Source organism: Myotis lucifugus, unplaced genomic scaffold (assembly GCF_000147115.1).
Source record: "Myotis lucifugus unplaced genomic scaffold, Myoluc2.0 scaffold_19, whole genome shotgun sequence".
In the NCBI taxonomy this organism is placed as follows: Eukaryota; Metazoa; Chordata; class Mammalia; order Chiroptera; family Vespertilionidae; genus Myotis; species Myotis lucifugus.
This window is the reverse complement of record NW_005871067.1, coordinates 3,235,911-3,255,261: the sequence shown is the minus strand read 5'-3', so window position 1 is coordinate 3,255,261 and position 19,351 is coordinate 3,235,911. Positions and strand designations below refer to the sequence as shown.

Below are 19,351 nucleotides of genomic sequence, written 5' to 3'. Positions count from 1 at the left end.
GGGGGGCGGGCGGGGGGGTGTGTTTATGAGGATGTCTTTTTTTTTTTTTACCCAAAAAAAAAAAAAACACACTTTACCACTTCTCCCCTCAAAAAAAAAAAAAAAAAAAAACAAAAAAAAAAAAAATATACGCCATTTAGGTGGGAATATTTTAATTTTTTTAATAATTTTTTTTTTCTAAAACAAGATAGTGGGTAATAAAAAAGAGTAGCGAGCATCCAAAACCTTCACAGATAAGGAAAAGCTAAAGGAGTTCATCATCACCAAACCAGTATTATATGAAATGCTGAAAGGTATTGAAGAAGAAGGAGAAGAAGGAGGAGAAGGAGGAGGAGGAGGAGGAGAAGGAGGAGGAGGAGGAGGAGGAGGAGGAGGAGGAGAAGAAGAAGAAGAAGAAGAAGAAGAAGAAGAAGAAGAAGAAGAAGGTGGTAAAGATACAAATTATGAACAACAAATACACATCTATCAACAAGTGAATCTAAAAATCAAGTGAATAAATAATCTGATGAACAGAATGAACTGGTGATTATAATAGAATCAGGGGCATAGAAAGGGAGTGGACTGACTATTCTTGGGGTGGAAAGGGGTGTGGGGGATGCAGGAAGAGACTGGACAAAAATCGTTCACCTATGGATGAGGACAGTGGGGGTGAGGGCAGAGGGTGAAGTGGGAACTGGGTGGAGGGGAGCTATGGGGGGAAAAAAGTGGAACAACTGTAATAATTTGAACAATAAAGATTTAATTTAAAAAAAACTCATAATGTATGCAGATACAAGTAAATCATCCACTAAAAAAAGACTTGTAAAAATATTAAGATCTAAAATAGTTGTTTATTACCAATCTGAGGTTCATTAGGTTATTTTTGCCATGTACTCTTTTGAAAAGATAATCTATACTGTCTTTTTGCTATTTAATAATTGTTCACTATGCTTTTCTAGAAGCCACATCCAACAGCTTAGCTATATGCAAGATGCACTATATATTAAGAATGAAGAGAACATAAACTAGCTTTCTTTGCAAAAACTGACAGTCAATTATGGGTATCTATTGTTTCCTCTATTATTTAATAGCCTTGCACTTGAGTTACTTTTCTCTAAAAACTATCCACTTAAACCTTTATTCAATGAGGATGAAGAATGTTCCTGGTTTTATATTTATCATCCATCTTGATTTAATTTTTTAAAATGTTCTTATTGATTTTAGAAAGAGAGAGGAAGGGAGAGGGAGGAGAAACATCAATCAGTTGTCTTCAGTATGTACCCGCAACTGGGAATTGAACCTACAACCTGGGGATGTGTCCTGAGCAGGAAATAAAGGTAAATATCTTCATAACTTTGGTAGGCAAATATGCCTTAAAACAAAATGCAGCCCTAACCAGTTTGGCTCAGTGCGTAGAACGTCAGCCTGCGGACTGAAGGGTCTCAGGTTCGATTCCGGTCAAGGGCATGTACCTTGGTTGCGGGCACATCCCCAGGAGGGGGTGTGGAGGAGGCAGCTGATCGATGTTTCTCTCTCATCGATGTTTCTAACTATCCCTCTCCCTTCCTCTCTGTAAAAAAATCAATAAAATATATTTAAAACAAAACAAAACAAAAAACCAAAATGCAAAAAATATTAATCAGAAAAGCAAATAGTAAATTGGACTTCAACAAAGTTAAACACTTGGACTTTTCTTTAACACTAAGAAAATGAAAAAACAAAACACTGCCCAGAAGAACATCTTCTCAATACATTATTTTATAAAAGATATGCATCCAGAATATATAAAGAATTCCTATAACTCAATAATACAAAAACCTAATTTTAAAAATGAGCAGATGACTTGAATAGACATTTTACAAAACACGATATATGAATGATGAAAGGGGGACATTAGTTATTGAGGAAATGCAAATTTTATATCCACTAGAATACCTTAAATCAAAACAGATAACACCACCCAGCCAGAGTTGCTCAGTGATTGAGCATATCATCCCATGTAGCAAGAGGTCATAGCACATGCTATGGTCAGGGCACATGCCCAGGTTTGGGCTCAGTCCCCAGTAGGGAGCATGTAGGAGGCAGCCAGTTCATGTTTCTCTCTCACTGATGTTTCTATCTTTATCTCTCAATATTTTAAAAAACAACCCAAAGAAACAGACAACACCAAGTTTTGTGGAGAATGTGAAGTAACTGGAACTATCGAGTTATCAGTGGGAGTGTAAAACAATAGAGAAAAGAACTACTTGTAATGTCTGCAAAAAGTAAAAATTTTGAACAAACTTACAACAATTGATTTCAATACTCACTTCAGATGTGACACCTCAATGACAGATTGACAAAAGTGGAACTAAATGAAATTCTAAGATCAATCTGATTAATGTAAGCTAACAGGTTATTGTATAGCTGATCGTCTAAAATTAATTAAAAGAATTACCTGTTTATATTCATTAGCACAACTTTGGCAGCAGAATGTCATCTGTTGGCCATCAATCACCAGGACAATGTTTCCAGAACCTTTGCTAGGCAGGTACTCTCCACAATGTTCACAGCAATTCATTATCAGACCATTAGCCAACCTGTACTTGTTAAAGCAGTGGTTACTGCACAGTTTGTGTGTCACATTATTAACGCTGACTTCATGGCGAATCTAAAAGAAAAATGAGAATTTACTAAATAAATAAGCCAGATTAGCACAGTAAGCAATGAGATAACTAGTTTCATTTTTTAAAAATATGTTTTTATTGATTTTTTTACAGAGAGGGCGGGAGAGGGATAGAGAGTAAGAAACATCTATCAGCTGCCTCCTGCACACCCCCCACTGGGGATGTGTCCGCAACCAAGGCACATGCCCTTGACCAGAATCGAACGTGGGACCCTTCAGTCCGCAGGCCGATGCTCTATCCACTGAGCAAAACCAGTTATGGCAAGAGATAACTAGTTTCAACAGAAACAAAGAAACTCTTGTAACTTCTCAGTGGAAAAAATATTCAGAAAAAAGACTAAAAAGCCCATTTCATTATTCTTTCATTTTTATCTTTGATTTCTTTGTAAAATCATTCTTTGATTTTTATAAAAATAAGATACACAGAACAAAAAACAATAAAAGCAGTAATAACTTCCCCAGAGAAACTTAAGCATTCCAGAAAATGAATGGATTTAAAAGATTTTGATACCACCCACTTAAAAGAAATGGATTGAGAATTCTTAGTCATATAAGCTTCATTGATCTAGATAATTTGTGGGAGGGACTAAGTGAATCAGTATTCTATATTTGGATGTTGTCTGGATATACAAGACTAAGGGGTTCTTGCTTTGCTCAGCTCTGTGGTAACTGAGATAAAACTGTGTCCTGGATTTGCATGACTCTGCAGAAACCAACACCAAACTGTTACCAAGCACTGTGTTAAGTCAGGACTGCCTACATGCATGTTTCTTCTTTCAGGAACTGGAAGGATGGCAATACCAAATAAGAAATGTGAAGTTATCAACATACTTTCAGTCCACATGTTCTATATGTTCTTGCACCAGGACTGGTTGCTTGCTTTGTGTCCTGAACCTACATTTTAATTTACCATGTCTGGTAAGAACAAAATCCACTATACAACTATTACTCTATGGATGAGTACATCCAATTCTATAGAAACAGATGTATATTTTTCATACTGTGCAAATAAGACATTTGTTTATAAAATAGTTCTGGCATATCCTTAGTCCTTCCTGTAACTTCACTGTGCAGATTCAGGACATGTGCATTATGTAGATGGCAGAGCACAGAATAGCACTTAACAGTTAAAATTATCCTAGAACCCTGGCCAGTGTGGCTCAGTTGGTTGAGGGTTGTCCCATGCACCAAAAAGTGACTGGTTCAAGTCCAAGTCAGGGCACATGTCTGGGTTTCAGGCAAGATCCCCAGTAGGGGAGCATGCTAGAGTCAGTCAATTGATGTTTCTCTCTCATTTTCAAGTTTTTTTCCCTCTCTCTCTCTCTCTCAAATCAATTTTTTAAAAAACATATTAAAGTTATCGTAGGTAATAACTTAAGATAGAAAAACTCAGACCTCTGTTAGTTTACAACAGACTGTACATCTTGATTTATTTGAAATTCTTTTTCTGAGACTCTGGTTGTCTTCGTAGGGAGACACACAGTATGTACTGCAGAATTCCTGGAAGGGCTGGCTCAACTGCACTTGAGGAACAACAGTAGCCCTTTTTGCAGGAACATCTCTGAAACACAGGGAGAAACACAATTTAACAACACTGTATTTTATTTTTAAATATATGAAAAATAATGGACAGTTTCATTTTCTCATAATTTAATACTACAAATCAACTATAACTTGGGGATCTAGAAAAATCCACTTTTTTGTTTCATCACCAAGAGTTCCTAAACAAAATAGAAAGAAAAGACTTATAAATAAAAATATTTTGCATCACAAGATCCTTGCCATAGATTCTGATGACTTTTAGAAGCAATCAAAAAGGTGGTAGCAAACCCTGTCAGGAAGGCCCAGTTAGTTGGAGCGTAATCCCATACACCAAAAAGATTGTGGATTCCATCCCTGGCAGGGGTGCCTACAAAAGCTAAGCAATCGATGTTTCCCTCTCACATTGATGTTTCTTTTTTTCCCTTCCTCTCTCTTTAAAATTAATAAAAACAAAGCCTCAGGTGAGGATTTAAAAACAACAACAGGTGTTAGCAACTTGGTAGAACTGAAGAAGATGGGGGTTGGGCTGATGAGGCAGAGTCGGTGGCAGGGAGAGGGTCAATTTATTTCCATACCCACACTCCATTTTCTTGCTGAGAGTAAGGACAGTTCAAATAAGCCCACTGACAACTCTGAACTCTGACAAACTCTAAGATAACTCAAGCTCAATAAACTTGAGGACACCCCTGCAACAGTTCTACCCATGAATTTATGCAGTTCTCCAATTACATTCAGAACACACATTTACAATGTCAGCATCAACCATATGGAAAAAGTACAGCTTACTTTTTACACATTACATTGTGTTTCTTTGGAGTATGCTTATGAGAGAAGGAGGAAAGGCAGGTGGTAGAACAAAAGAGGTGAGCTGATCCTTTTCGTTGATAAGCTGTTTGTCCCTTCTGTAAAGGTTTTTTGCAGTGTGCACAAGTGATTTTAGCTGGTTTAGTAAGTTGCTGTTTGGCTGAAGACTGGCAAATCTGTTTAGGAAGTGAGCCCACTGGTGATAAAGAATCCATCCCTGGCTGTTTCTGATTACGCGGAAATGATGCTGACTGGGAGATCCAAGAATCTTAAAAATAAAAAACAAGAAAAAGTCATGGAACAATTCAAAATTCACATCAGAAAAATATTTAAAAGTCTAAGAATAGTGAGGTAGTCATATAAGCAAGTGGTTAAGGCCAGGCAGTCTTGTTACACAATCCCAGGGGAACTACCCACTTTGTATTCTAAGTGAATGATACTCTATTGTGCTAATGATGAAAACTGGCCCTGGAATTGTGCAATTTGGTAGCCATCAACTCTTAAATCAGACTTCCCAGATTCAAAAGGTATGCTCTGAGCTTACTAAATTGTGCAAGTATATAAAACTATGTCTTGGTTTTCTCAACTACAAACTGACAATCATATCTAACTCATGAAAGTGTAATAGTAAGTGTAATAGTAAAGCCTTATGTTTGGTACAAGGCACTTGCAAAAAATATTAGCCATTTTTTCTTCCCTAGGAACAAAATACCAATTAATTATAAAATAAAGCAAATATGAAAACACAAAGATAACTACAGAGTGTGGTATATGATTTCCATTTGCATAACAGTTTCCCCATTAACATTTTACTATGAAAAATTGAAAGCATATAGAGAAGTTGAAGGAATTGTACAGTTAACTCCTATATGCACACCAAATAGATTCCACAGCATTTTATAATTTTTTTAAATTAAATTTTGGGGGGTAACATTGTTTAATAACATTATATACATTTCAGGTATACAATTCTAAAATACATATGTATATTACATTGGGTGCTCATCACCTAAAGTCTAGTCTCTTTCCGTCACCACATATTTGACCCCTTTACCCTCTTTGTCCTCCCTCCACACTACTTTACTACTTTTGCTTCAACACATCTTTCTATCTATACATCGTTAGAAATATTTTATATATTTCAAGTAATATGTAGACATCAATACATTTCCTTTCAAAATACTTTGAAATACATGTAATTGAGATGTAACATCTTAATATAGTTTATTTTTATTTTTTAAATACTTCTGTTGATTTCAGAGAGGCAAGGAGAGAGAGATAGAAATATCAATGATGAGAGAGAATCATTGATTGATGCCTCCAACATGCCCCGCAATGGGGATGGAGCTCACAACCCAGTCATGTGCCCTGACCAGGAATCAAACCTAGACCTCCTGGTTCACACAGGTCGATGCTCAACCACTGAGGCACACCAATCAGGCCCACCCCCCCTTTTTTTTAATCCTCACCTGAGGGTATTTTTCCATTGATTTTTGGAGAAAGTGGAAGAGAGAGGGAAAGACAGAGAGAAACATCAATGTGAGAGAAACACATTGATTGGTTCCTTCTTGCCCAGCCTGGGGAGGAGCTTGCAGCCAAGGTACATGCCCTTGATAGGAATCGAACCTAGGACCCTTTGGCCCACAAGCTCCTATCCATTGAGCCAAACCAGCTAGGGCCTTTTTGTTTTTAATCCTCCTCAGAGGACATGCTGAGAGAGAGAGAGAGAGAGAGAGAGAGAGAAAGAGAGAGAAACATCAATGAGACAGAGAAACATCGGTTGGTTGCCTTCCATATGTGCTCTGACTGGGAATCAAACCCACAAACCAGGTATGTACCCTGACTGGGAATTAAACCAGCAACCTTTTGATACACAGGGTGACATTCCACCAACTGAGCCATTCTGGCCATGCTGGGCATACATTTATTTTTTAACATTTTAAAATTAATTTTTAGAGAGAGAAGGGAGAAGAGAGAAACATCAATGCGAGAGCAAAACATTGATCAGCTGCCGGGGATCAAACCTGAAACCCGGGCATGTTCCCTGACTGAGAATAAAATCAGCAACCTTTAGGTGCTCGGGACATCACTCAACCAACAGAGCTACACAAGCCAGGCTAGACATAACATTTTAAAGCAAGTCCTTCCACAATTACTTCCGAGCCTTCTAAAATATTATTTCATATGCATTAACATAGAAAGCCTTTATATATGGTCTGCCCGACTCCAATAATATATTATTATTGCTTCAAAATCGTACAATGTGATGTACAGGTAACAGTGCTTCTCAAATTTTAACATGTATGAGATCATTTGGGAATCTTTGATTTAAACATAAATTCTAAATCATTAGGTCCTAGGAGGGGCCTGAGATCCTGCATTTATTGGATGTGAAACTTTGAGAAATGAGACTCTATTCAAAAGTAGCTTATTAGACCCTAGCCAGTTTGGCTCAGTGGATAGAGCGTCAGCCTACGGACCAAAGGGTCCTGGATTCGATTCCAGTCAAGAGCACATACCATGATTGCAGGTTCCTCTCCGGGCCCTGATAGGGGCTTGTGCAGGAGGCGACCAATCGATGTCTCTCACATCGATGTTTCTCTCTGGCTTTCCCTCTCTCTTCCACACTTCCTAAAAATCAATGGAAAAAATATCCCTGGGTGAAGATTAACAAAAAAAATAATAAAATAAAGTAAAACAAAATAAATAAAATAGCTTGTGTGATCAGCACAAGGCCTATTGCCTCCTCCACCTATCACAGCTCTAAAGGCCTCATATAATACTACCAACATTAATAATTCTATTTTCATTTCTGAATTGCTACCTGCTGCTTCTAACTTTCTTTGTCCTATTTCCAGATGTCTTTTATTTCACAGGCAAAACCAAAATAGAACAAGTAACAAAGAAATTATTTCATTCCATATATTGAAATCTGGTTAATATGAAGTATATGCCAATAAAGTTTTTTTATTGCCAAGTACTCAGAAAGGAAGTTTCTTTACTGCTAAAGTTTTCTACTTCTAAGTCATTCCTTTAGAAAACCAAATCATTCTCAACCACTCCAAAGAAAACAGAAATTACATATTGATCTATAAAATAAACATAGGTTGCCCTGGCCAGGTAGCTAGTTGGATAGAATGTTATCCTAATACGCCAAGGTTGCAGGTTCGATCTCCAGTCACGGCACATACAAGAAGCAACCAATGAATGGACAAAACAATTTTTTTGTCCAAAATAAGTGCAACAACAAATCAATGTTTCTCTCTCTCTCCTTCTCAAATCAATAAATAATAAATAAATAAACATAGGTTGCATCCTAGAATCAAACTTCTTTGAATATTATCTGGATAACAAACTAGATTTAATAAATAGAAATAAAGATATCCAACCATAAAAGAAAGGATATCCAACCATTACATGATTTATTACAATTAATATGGGAGAAAAAGCCCAACCTGCATGGCTTTGAACCAGGCTGGGGGCTGGATCCTCAGTGGAGGACATGAGGGAGGCAGCCAATCAACAATCTTCTCTCACATTGATGTTTCTATCTTACTCCCACCTCTCCTGGCCTCTCTAAAATCAATTTAAAAAATGTTTTTTAAATGGGAGAAATAAGAATCTTTAACACAAAAAGATTGGGCTTTTTAATTTTGTGGACTTATCCATACTTAAAAGGGGCATATTTGTATATAACTATAGAAAGTGAGACATCAACTATACTGCTCTTTAAGACAGTAAGTCAGTCCTGAAATTATTTTTACTTTAGCCTTTGTGCATACATAAATAAAGTAAACTTTCCTCTGTTTATACTGCATTATTTAATTCCTCCTAATTTCAAATTTCTTGATTCATCAAATACTTCGTTTTACTTTTGGTATTAGTATGTCCGGGTTAAACTTAAACTCTCAAATTCTTCCATGCCCTATCTCCAGAATACATTTTAAGAGAGGAGGCCTAATATATTATTTAATCCAAATCCTTCATTACATAAAAGGAAAAGTAAGACCTAGAAGTTATGTGATTTTCCCAAAAGTACAGGAAGTACTAGGTCCACTATTTGACTTTTAGGTATTCTTCATTTCTTACTGCATCTAAATTCTTCTGCCTAAACAACCTTTTCATATTTCTTTAGTGTTGGGGCTGTTGGTAAAGTTCATTCAATGTTTAGGTGTTTTTTGTTTATTTGTTTGTTTTTTGGTTGTTGAAGAGTAACATGTATGTCTGGCCAGCGTGGCTCAGTGCTTGCACATTGACCTTTGAATCAGGAGGTAATGATTTGATTCCTGGTCAGGGCACATGCCCAGGTTGCAGGCTGGATCCCCTGTGTGGGGCATGCAGCAGGCAGATAATCAATGATTCTCTCATTGATGTTTCTATCTCTCTACCACTGCCTTCCTCTCTGAAATCAATTTTAAAAAATTAAAAAAAAGAATAACATATAAACATAAAGTTTATAAATCCTATAAATTTGCAGAGCTCAATAAATTTTTTTTCACAGTGACTATACTTGCATGACTACCACCCAGATAAACATACAGAAAATTTCCAATACCCCAGTAGCTTTCCTTATGTATTTTCCCACTCAATAACTTCCCTAATTTTCCATAAGCCATCTCTATACTGACTTCATAAATTCGTTTTGTCTTATTTTGATCTTCACATTTGAAATCATATAATATGTACTCTTTTGTGTCTAGTTTCCATAAGTCAACTCAGGTTTATTCTAATAATTGCACTGAGTAGTTCATTCTTTTTCATTGTTTTGTTGACAGACATTTGGAATGCCTCCAATTTTTGTCTGATTTCTGTACTTGTCATTTAATGGTTTCTTAGGTATTTATCCTACTTGAGATTTCTTCTTCATTTTAGAAAATTCTCAGTTTTACTTCTGCCTCATTTCCTTCCTCTTCTTTCTGGGACATCAATTACATGTCCTTTTCATCAAGTGTCATTCTTTCACATTCCTTTCTGTTTTTTTCTACCTTTTTGCTCTTTATGATTCATCTTGCATAATAATGTGACATGACTTCTAGTTCATTAATGCTCTCTTCAGCTGTGCCCAATCATAAAGTTCAAACACAGTTTCTTAAAATCTGTGCCTGATAATCAAATAATCTGGATCCCTTATGGGCTCACCTCTATTGTCTGCTTTTTTTATCTTGTTATTCTGTAATTTGGTCTTATCTTCTGATATCCCTGATTGGTTATCATAGCTTTGTATGAAAAACTGAAAAGGAAAAAAAAAGTCAAGACTTTGGCTTATGACTCCCAAGGAATCAAGATGGCGGCATAGGTAAACACCTGTACTTTCTGTCTCTCACAACCACATCAAAATTACAACTAAAAGACAAAACAACTTTCATCCAGAACCATGGGAAAGCTGGCTGAGTGGAAGTTCTACAATGAGAGGTAAAGAAGAAAGTGCATTGAGACTGGTAGGAGGTGCGGAGACACGGAACGGGCTGGCATCCGGGTGCACAGCTTTTTTAATCTGGTGGGAGATACAAGCTCCCACTTGCTCTGAACTCCAGTTCCGGATAAGACTCTGGGGGACCCAGAAACATAGGGGGAGAAACTGCACTACCTGGTATTGAGACAGGAATGGGAGGGGGGCTTTCTTTCAGACGGTGGTGCTTACAGCTGTCATTTTTCCTGCGCTGGGACCTCTCCAGTGCAGGGCTGACTGGAAGCCATTGCTGTTTGCTCCACCCAGGAGATTCCCTGAGACCCCGCCCCCCAATTTACATCCCCACCCAAGCTGTGTGCAGCGGCTTTTGCATATGAATGGCCTATCCTTTCTCAACCTAAAACATGTCATACAGGCAACAGCAGCAGCAGCAGCCTGCCTTGCTACACAGCTGGGCCTCATCTGGGCACTTCCAAACCCGGTACAAAGAGGAGGAATCTGCAGATCTCTCTGTAGATCCTGCTGGGTGGCCCCAGGTAGTGGCTGACTTTGCACCTCCTTGGAGATCCAAGAGCCAGTGTACCCAGTGGTCAGAGTGGGACCATCCAGATTACAATATCCTTTAAAAAAAGTAAGAACCAAGAAACCAATATGAGATATCACTTCACACCTGTCAAAATGTCTACCATCAATAAATCAACAAACAACACATCAATAAATTGACAAACAGCAAGGGTAGATGCAAATGTGGAGAAAAGGGAACCTTGTGCACTGTTGGTAGGAACGCAGATTGGTGCACCCACCATGGAAAATAGTATGGAGGGTGCTCAAAATATTAAAAATGGAACTGCCTTATGATCCAGCAATTCCATTTCTGGGTATATATCTGGGGAAAAAAAACCTAAACACTAATTCAAAAGAATATATGCACCCTTATGTTAATTGTAGCATTATTTACAAATAGCCAAGATATGGAAGCAACCCAAGTGCCACTCAATAGACAAGTAGATAAAAAAGTGATGGTATATATATATATATATATATATATATGCACATATATATACTGGAATATTATTCAGCCATAAAAAAGAATGAAACCTACACATTTGTGAAAGCATGGATGAACCTATAGGGTGTTATGCTAATTGAAAAAAGTCTGATATAAAGACAAATATGATTTCACTTATATGTAGACTCTAAGAACAAAATATAAAATAGATGAACAAACCAGATAGAAATAGACTCGTAAATACAGAGAACAGACTGATGGTTGTCAGAGGGGAGAGGAGACGGGGACTGATGAAAAGGTAAAGGGATTAACAAGTAAAAATCTGTAGTTACAAAACAGTCATGGGGATATAAAGTAGAGTGTAAGGAATATAGTCTACAACATTGTAATAATTATGTATGGTGCCAGGTGGACACCTGAATTATTGGGAGGTGAGGGGGAAAGGTAATACTTTGTAAATTATATAAATGTCTAACCACTATGCTGTCAACCTGAAAGTAATACAAGAGAATATTAAATGTAATCTTTAATTAAAAAATGTAAAAAAAGAAAAATATGTTTTAAAAAGATAGAAAAGGCTAATGAAAGGATTAAATGACTCACAGGTTGACACTAATGTACATAAGCCTATATTTACAAGATGGACACCTAGTGTTATGTGTACTTTATTCATCACCACAATTTTATATGAAATTTCAGCCTATAAATATGATTGAACTCCAAAGATCCTTATCTTGCTATTATATTTCTTTCTCTTGCTCTTTTTTTAAAAAATATATTTTTATTGATTTTTCACAGAGAGGAAGGGAGAGAGATAGAGAGAGTTAGAAACATCGATGCGAGAGAAACATCGATCAGCTGCCTCTTGCACATCCCCCACCGGGGATGTGCCCGCAACCCAGGTACATGCCCTTGACCGGAATCGAACCTGGGACCTCTCAGTCCGCAGGCTGACGCTCTATGCACTGAGCCAAACCGGTTTCGGCTCTCGCTCTTTTTAAAAAATCCTCACCAGAGGATATTTTACCATTGATTTTTTTTTTAAAGAGAGTGGAAGGGATAGATGGAAACAGAGAGAGAAACATCAATATGAAGAGACAAACTGATTGGTTCCATCCCACACATGCCCCAAACAGGGCCAGGGATTGAGCCTACAACCTGAGACACTTCAGTACACAGGACAATAACCTAACTACTGAGCTTAACCAGCTAGGGCTATTTTTCTTTCCTGTGCTAGAAAACCTTCAATTAATAGAAGCAGGAAGCACATAGCAACTACAGTAAGACCCTGTGGGGGAGCTTTGACTCTAAACAATAACAATAATAATAATAATAACAGTAATAATGAAATTGCTGCCATCTTATTCTATAAGTGTTCTGGCAAAATTGGTTCATTTTCCTAATGCTGACAGCAAGCAAAACAAAATCTACATAATACTAAAATGAGACAGCTTTTTAGTTAAACAAAGAATGAAAAATAGCAACAAAAATGACAAATGGAACAGTACTTTCAACAAGTGACCTAATCTTTAAGAAAGTTGTAAACATATCTTCGCCATCAGTCTTTACCTGAGGACTTGGTGAACATTCTTTTTATATTTCTAAACTAAATGTTATTATTCAAAGGATCTGGTTCTGTAACTTTTGTCCCCCAAAATAAAACTTGAGTTTCAGATGGACTCTGGAACGCTGTAAATTCATCCATACTTCATCGATAATAGAAATTTGTACCACATATGATAAATAAAATAGTTTAAATATAGTCTAAAATTTTTTCATTAATGAAAATGAATGTCAACTGAGTCATTTAGTGCTTTTTATTCTGTTACATTTTTTTAAAGAGAGAATCTTTTTTAAGAAGTATATTTTTATTGATTTCAGAGAGGAAGAGAGAGGTAGAGAGAGACAGAAACATCAACGATGAGAGAGAATCATTGATCAGCTGCCTCTTGCACATGCCCCTCAATGGGGATTGAGCCTGCAACCCAGGCATGTGCCCTTGAACAGACTCAAACCCAGGACCCTTCAGTCCGCAGACTGACACTCTATCCACTGAACCTTGGATAGAGCCAAACTGGCTAGGGATCTTCTGTTACATTTTTAAATCACTGATAAGGAACACTTCCACAAGCGAAACACTCAAGGGGTAGTAGACTCAGTGAGCACCACAGTGCTACTAAAGCAAGTCCTGCTCCATAGCAGTATTTCCTGAACAGCAGCCCTCTCACTGTGGTCAAAGCTGGTCCTCCAGTCAATTAGCCTGGAGGTCAGTTCCTCTCAATGAGGCCAACAGCAATCAAGTCTTAACTACAACAAGACTGTGCACACAGCCCACACAGGGATGCACCTAGAGTGCCCAGCTCAGGTGACTGAAGTGGCTGAGGCACTGGACCCAAAAGGATATCTACTACACAAGGTGACTCTACCAACTCCAGGAGACATAGCAGCTCTACCCAATACATAGAAACAAACACAGGGAAGCAGCCAAAATGCAGAGACAAAGAAACATGTCACAAATGAAAGAAATGGAAGAAAGCAAATTACTGAATACAGAGTTCTAAACCATGGTTACGGTTACTCAAGGATCTTCATGTGATCTTTAAGAAACTTAGTGATACTTTCAAGAATCTTAGTGAGAATGCCAAAGACAAGGAAAAGGACCAGTCAGAAATTAGGCATACACTAACTGAAATAAAGAATAATTTACAGGGATTCAACAGTAAGTAGAGGATTCCAAGAATCAAATAAACAATTTGAAATATGAGGAAGCAAAAAACAACCAATCAGAAGAGCAAAAAGGGCCTCCAGGTCTCCATTGAGAGACACTCAAAGGTTTCAGTGACCCTGCAGCTACAAGGTGCCTCCAATCTGCTTTCAGTTGGTAGAGCATCGGCCTGCAGACTGAAGGGTCCCAGGTTTGATTCCGGTCAAGGGCATGTACCTTGGTTGCAGGCACATCCCCAGTAGGGGGTATGCAGGAGGCAGGTGATCGATGGATGTTTCTCTCTCATCATGTTTCTAACTCTCTATTCCTCTCCCTTCCTCTCTGTAAAAAATCAATAAAATATATTTGGAAAATATATTTTAAAAGACAGCACAGTTTAGAAAACATTAAATAATATTCCTACCCCTGTGGGAAGCTTACAATATGGAAGCACCAGTTATAAGAAAAGTAATAGTTTCCTTGTGGGAGCAATTTTGTATTAACCATCTAAAGCTTTATAAAATATGCTGACATTTTGACTTAGCAATTCCATTAAAAAAACTTACCTCAAAAAAATAAGATAAGGAGATTAAAAATGGCAGCACAGGGAGGGTTCTCTCCATTTGAAATTCTATATGGCAGACCCCCTCCCTTAATTCGGCCAAAGGGAGATTTGGGGAAGTAGGGAACTTAGAAATTCAGAAACAGCTACAAGGACTTGGGAAAACTATCCTTGAAGTCCACAGATGGGTTACTGATTGATTGCCCATCTCTCTAGGAACAGCTGTGCACCCTCACAAGCCTGAGGACCAGGTTTGGATAAAATACTGGAAAAAGGAACCCATACGCCAACCTGGAAGGAACCTTATCTAGTTGTACTAATCACCCCCTCAGCTCTTAAAGTTGCAGGACTGAACACCTGGATCCACCATTCCCGGGGGGAAAGCAGCCCACCAGCTGGACAATCAAGCATCCAGAGTGGAAGGTGACCTCTGACCTGAACAAGCCCCTGCGGATCATCTTTAAGACGGCGGAGGATCCGGCTGACTGACCTGACTTTGGTATTTCTGAATACGAGTGTTGCCGGATCCCCAGACTAGTACCGGGAGGAGAACTTCTCTGACCTTGTTACTCCGAACTACTATAATGACCCCCTTGGGGAAAATGATGAAGACTCGGCATGCTACACCCTCCTTTTCGTCGCCCCCCCTCAGCAGGAAATAGCTAGACAGATCTCGACCTTAGCCCATCCTGAGGGGCCCGCCACAAACCCCATTCTAACTGACTTGGGCGGAGCTACAAAGCCCACCCTGAGGGGACCACAAGAAGATATATATCAAAACCTCCCCACATTTGCCCAGCCAGTTTGGCTCAGTGGATAGAGCATCGGCCTGCGGACTGTAGGGTTCCAGGTTCCATCCCGGTGAAAGGCACATGCCCAGGTTGCGGGCTTGGTCCCCAGGAGGGGGCATGCAAGAGGAAGCCGATCAACTGATTCTGTCTCATCATGAATGTTTCTATCTCTCTCTCCCTCTCTCTTCCTCTCTGAAATCAATAGAAGTATTTAAAAACAAAAAACAAACAAAAAAACAAAAAACCTCCCCACATTGGCAGTTCAGGCTTTGGATCAAAGTCCCCTGGACCAGCAGTGCCGTGTAAGAAAGGTTTTACTTTCCTAATTCCTCTGAGTGTCGACTGTCATTCTCCTAGGTCAGTGGCCGGCAAACCGCGGCTCGTGAGCCACATGCGGCTCTTTGGCCCCTTGAGTGTGGCTCTTCCACAAAATACCGACTTCTGCGCATGGGCCACGAAGTTTCAATTGCACTGTATGTGCGCGCCTGCACGTGGTATTTTGAGGAAGAGCCACACTCAAGGGGCCAAAGAGCAGCATGTGGCTCGGAAGCCGCGGTTTGCCGACCACGGTCCTAGGTCATTCGCTACAATACTAAGGCCACTGGACCGCTTGCTATGATGTACACTGACCACCAGTGGGCAGTCAACCTGTCACCAGTCGCTATGATGTGCACTGACCACCAGGGGGCAGACGCTTCGACCAGTAGGTTAGCTTGCTGCTGGGGTCAGGCCAGCCAATCAGGACTGAGCAAGACAAGCTGGACACATCCTGGAGCTCTCCTGTGGTCCCTCCAGCCCCGATTGTGCATTGGTGGGGTTCCTTGGCCTGGCCTATGCCCTCTCACAACCTGTGACCCCTCAGGGGATGTCAGAGAGCCAGTTTCAGCCCAATCCCGCAGGCCAGGACAAGGGACTCCACTGGTGCACGAATTCCAGCCAACAAAAGTTCTGGTCCGGATTGCTTCACAGAGGAGTTTTACCAAACCTTCAAAGGGAACTAAAACCTATCCTCCTCAAACTATTCCAAAAAAATCCATGAGGAAGGAAAACTTCTAAGCTCTTTTTATGAGGCCAGCATTATCCTAATTCCAAAACCAGATAAAGAGACTACAAAGAGATTTACAGGCCAATATCCCTAATGAACCTAGATGCTAAAATCCTCAACAAAATATTAGCAAAACAGATCCAGCACTATATTAAAAAGATGATAAACCATGACCAAATGGGATTTCTTCCAGGTCTGCAAGGCTGGTACAATATTCGCAAATCAATAAATGTGATACATCACATAAAGAAATTGAAAGACAAAAATCACATAATCAGCCCTAGCTGGTTTGGCTCAGTGGATAGAGTGTCGGCCTGTGGACAGAAGGGTCCCAGGTTTGATTCCAGCCAAGGGCACATGCCTGGGTTGCGGGCTCGATCCCCAGTAGTGCAGGAGGCAACTGATCAGTGATTCTCTCTCATCATTGATGTTTCTCTCTCTCTCTCTCTCTCTCTCTCTCTCTCTCTTCCTCTCTAAAATCAATAAAAATATATTTAAAAAAAATAAAAATTAAAAAAATCCCACGATCATATCAATAGATGCAGGAAAAGCTTTTGACAAAATCAAACACCCTTTTTAAATAAAATCTCTCAGCAAAGCAGAAATAGAGGGAGCATATCTCAACATGATAAAGGCCATATATGACAAACCTACAGCAAACATCATCCTCAATGGGCAAAAACTAAAACCATTTCCCCTAAAAACAGGGATGTCTGTTTTCACAACTCCTTTACAAGATAGTACTGCAAATCCTAGCCAAAGTGATCAGACAAGAAGAAATAAAAGGCATCCATATTGGAAAGGAGAAGTAAAACTATTATTATTTGTAGATTACAGGATATTGTACATAGAAAACCCTAAAGACGCCACCAAAAAAACTACTAGATTTAATAAATGAATTCGGCAGATAACAAAATCAACACTCAAATATCAGTGGGTGAGCTTCAACCTATGAACAAGGAGGTTATGCTTTGATTCCTGGTCAGTGCACATGCCCAGATTGCGGGCTCAATTCCCAGTGCAGGAGGCAGCTGACCAATGATTCTCTCTCATTACTGGTGTCTGTCTCTCTCTCCCTTCCTCTCTGACATCAATAAAAATATATTTGAAAAAGAAAAACCCCACGTGTCATGAAAAAGCCACAAAAAGGATTTGCTAAGTTTTAAAAAACTATCATTATATCTTAATTTTTTCAGAACAAGACTTTTAAAAGTATAGATCTCTGAATTAAAGCAAGAAACCTTTCAAATTAAGCAATAAAATGATGATTTAAAAATGAAAATCAGAGACAAGCAGTCTCAAAATAAACACATTAAGCAAAAATTGAAATTTCAAGTTACATAATTATAACTAAAATATAAGTCAATTACTACATAATATTACATTATATTCCCCTTCAGTTCAATACATCTTTTTGTTGTAGTTATCTTCACCCAAGGATATTTTTCCATTGATTTTTAGAGAGAGTAAAAGGGAGGGTGAGGGAGGGAAAGAGAGAGAAACATCAATGTGAGAGGGACTCATCATTTGGTTGCCTACAGGCCAGGGATGGAGTCTGCAATCTAGGTACATGTCCTTGACCAGAATCAAACCCAAAACCTTTCAGTCTGTGGGCTGACGCGCTATCCACTAAGCCAAGCTGGCCAGGGCCAACACACCTTTTTATTCTATGATTTTTACATTAAAATAGACACTAGTAAACAAGGTCAATGGTAATGGTTATGGAGGTTTTCAATTAAACCACTTTAGATGTAAACTACGATAGGTATAATAGATTAAATTTCTGAAAATCACAGACCAAGTAGACTGCACAGTTTTATTAAGTAAAATATGCTATCATAACCTGAAAGTCAAGAGAAAGAAAATATTTCACATATAGAACATAAATGAAATGGGTTGTAAAAATAACAGCCAACAGTTTTCACTTGGGGTAGATCACTCATGGCTTACCAGGACTATGATGAGTCGCAAATCCTCCTTTCTGAAATTCATTTCCTGCCACATTCATCCTACCAGGATTAAAAGGTCCTACTGCAGTCTTGGTCTGTGAAGTTAAAGATGGGGTGTATGTTTGTATATTAACACCAAAATTACTTGGCTGAAGTCCTTTAGCGACATCTCCCAAGTTGGTATTCTATAGTGATGCTACAAGTGTAATCATTAAGTTCATATCTTGCCCATAATTCAGAGAGCTTATACCTGTTTCTAAGGTTGTTAACACTAGCAATCTGAATTTCAGAGTCAATTCTGTAGTGATAACACTATTACCCATTCCTACATTTACCTTTCTTCTTGAAAGACTGGAAGTGGAGAAGTCCACATCTTTGGTTCTGTTTTTAGTTCCTGGAAGTCCCCATTCAATAAAACTGAAAGAATTCTTTTTCCCTCCATTTGTTTCTATGTCCTCTTCATCATCAATAATAATAGTCTCACTTATATATCCCTTTTGGGAAGCCAAATCTCTTGAGGAAGGAATTAGGGAATCATTTCCTTGTAGTTTTTCATTTCTTGATGAAGCAAATATAAAATTTTTTTGATCAACTATTGCTGAAGAAGTTGAAGGAGGATGTTTAGATTCAATAAACACAACATCATCATCATCGTCTTGCACCGATGAGTTTCTCGATCTATTAACTAAAGTACTAGTTGGATGACCAAATGAATTTCCTACGTCCGTGAGACTAGTTGCCATGGCTTTACTCCCTAATAACACAGAAGTCTGTTCAGTCAAGTCCAATTCTCCCACTGAACATGTGTCTATGACAAAAAACAACAACAACAACCTGTAAGAGACAGAAAAAGAAAAAAAAAGTTATAGTATATTATTATTGCAAGAACTA

At 38.6% G+C, this 19,351-nt stretch overlaps 1 protein-coding gene across 17 annotated transcripts in view; it reads right to left on the bottom strand.

Annotated features, from left to right (window-relative positions):
• ZMYM5 (zinc finger MYM-type containing 5) overlaps positions 1-19,351 on the bottom strand; it is a 42,207-nt gene that overhangs the window by 16,781 nt on the left and 6,075 nt on the right. For 15 of the 17 annotated variants that reach the window (XM_023751142.1, XM_014452893.2, XM_023751148.1 and 12 more), the window contains 5 exons: positions 18,796-19,294; positions 18,462-18,555; positions 4,973-5,258; positions 4,040-4,205; positions 2,417-2,629 (listed from right to left, as the gene is read on the bottom strand). In XM_023751142.1, coding sequence (XP_023606910.1) covers positions 2,417-2,629; positions 4,040-4,205; positions 4,973-5,258; positions 18,462-18,555; positions 18,796-19,203 — 1,167 coding nt within the window. In that variant the 5' untranslated portion in view covers positions 19,204-19,294. Of the gene's footprint in view, positions 1-2,416; positions 2,630-4,039; positions 4,206-4,972; positions 5,259-10,129; positions 10,221-18,461; positions 18,556-18,795; positions 19,295-19,351 lie in introns of those variants that run through there. The other 2 variants (XM_023751151.1, XR_002828425.1) reach the window with 2 other exon arrangements.